At 55.1% G+C, this 1,760-nt stretch overlaps 1 protein-coding gene across 1 annotated transcript in view; it reads left to right on the top strand.

Moving 5' to 3' along the window:
• Window positions 1-520, top strand: part of FAM3D (family with sequence similarity 3, member D) — a 5,025-nt gene extending 4,505 nt beyond the window's left edge. The window contains exons 8-9 of the mRNA XM_009892535.1: window positions 96-222; window positions 431-520. Coding sequence (XP_009890837.1) covers window positions 96-222; window positions 431-520 — 217 coding nt within the window. The remainder of the gene's footprint in view (window positions 1-95; window positions 223-430) is intronic.
• The last annotated feature ends 1,240 nt before the right edge of the window (window positions 521-1,760 follow it).

Raw genomic sequence — 1,760 nt, forward strand, 5'->3', positions numbered from 1 at the left:
GAGAGGAGAGGAGAGGAGAGGAGAGGAGAGGAGAGGAGAGGAGAGGAGAGGAGACCCACCTGGCACCACACTAACACCTTCTTACCCTCTTTCAGGATGAACAACAAAATACGGGCACATTTTGAGGCGCTAGGCAGCAGCCACGTGAAGAAGCTGGGCTTCCGGGACAACTGGGTCTTCTTGGGAGCCAAAGGGCTGAAGACCAAAAGCGCCTTTGAACAGGTACATGGCCCTCCCCGGCCACCAGCTCTGGAGGTTCCCATCCTCTTCGTAGCACCTCCTGAGCCATGTCTCACCTACCTCTCTGCAGAAGACATGGGCCAGAGGTGTTATCCCTCATGTCAAGCCACGCTGCAAGTTCTGCCATGTTGCAAACTTGCACTGTACCACCAACCTCCTCATTCATTTTCTTCTCTCTTTTCCCCCGCAGTACATCAAAAATGATAGGAAAACAAATAAATACGAAGGCTGGCCTGAGATGCTGGAGATGGAGGGCTGTGTCCCCAGGAAGATGGATTAACATCAAGCCCCAGCCTGCCACGGAGACAAGTCTCCACCAGTCTCGCAGGGACACCAGCCCCACCACACCAACCCCAGGTCCCCCCACTGCCCGGTCATGCAGCCCAAGAGCAGCTGCCTGTTCCCAGGGACCGGCCATTTCGGAGCAGGGGCTGCGCAGGACTTGGAGAAGAGCTGTACAAGTGTCTGCAGAGCCTGAGCAAGTGCCCGGCCAGGTTTTGGATGAGCTGTCCTCATCTATGGGTCAATTTGGGGTATTTTATTTTCCTGTCTTTAAATCAAAAACTTTATATGAAGTTTTTTTCAGGTTTCTTAAATAAGATATCTAATGATAAAATATTGCCTTCTCACTTCCATTTTCAAGCATAAACCATGTTTTTCCCTGCAGGCACAGCATGCCACCTCTTCTGCCCCAAGCCGGGCATCACTGTCACCCATCTCACGGCACTGCACATGGGTGCTCCCCCTTCCCACATGGCACAGGGCAAAGTCATCCCTGGGGATGCTCAGACTGCAGTGGTTTCACCCTGGAGCTCCTGCCACCCCCACCCCCCACCCCACGCCCCTCACTGTCTCCTACAATAAGGCCAGAAGGCCACACGGATGGCTTGCAGCAATGTAGGTTAATATTTGCACACCAAAGCATTTCCCCCACCTGGCTGCATCTATCCGGGATTAAATCTAAGCTAAATCCTACATGGCACATCCCCATCAAAGGTCAGGATAACGCCAGGGATGTGCCAACCTGACTTTGCCCTCGGAGGGAGGGATGGATGTGCAAGTTTCTCAGGCAGCTGAAGTTGTGCAGCATAACCAATAGGTGGGAGCCTTTTACCGGGAGAGTCGGAGACAGCATCAGTCTGGAGCGATACAACACACCTGGGCTGGAACCCCGCTGCGGGCACCCACGCACCCACTTTGCTCCGGGAGCTGCACCCCAACCCCGGGCCGGCCGACATCGCTGGGAGAGGAGAGATCGCTGCCCAAATGCAGGACGGCAAAGCCCAGCAGCCCTCCCGCCAGGGAGGGTCCCATGCTGCTGCCCAGCACTGAGGAGGTCCTGGGGGAGCATCTGCCCCCCACTCGTGTCTGGGTGAGTTCACCCAAGCACCGTCTGCCCCCAAAGCCCCGCCAAGTGCCAGCACCGCTGAGATCTGATAAGCTGTGTGGGCAACGGCCTGGGCTTATCTGTCATCATGGACATGGCTAAATTTGCATCATATATAGACTTTGATTTCCTA

Source organism: Charadrius vociferus, unplaced genomic scaffold (assembly GCF_000708025.1).
Source record: "Charadrius vociferus isolate BGI_N301 unplaced genomic scaffold, ASM70802v2 scaffold119, whole genome shotgun sequence".
In the NCBI taxonomy this organism is placed as follows: Eukaryota; Metazoa; Chordata; class Aves; order Charadriiformes; family Charadriidae; genus Charadrius; species Charadrius vociferus.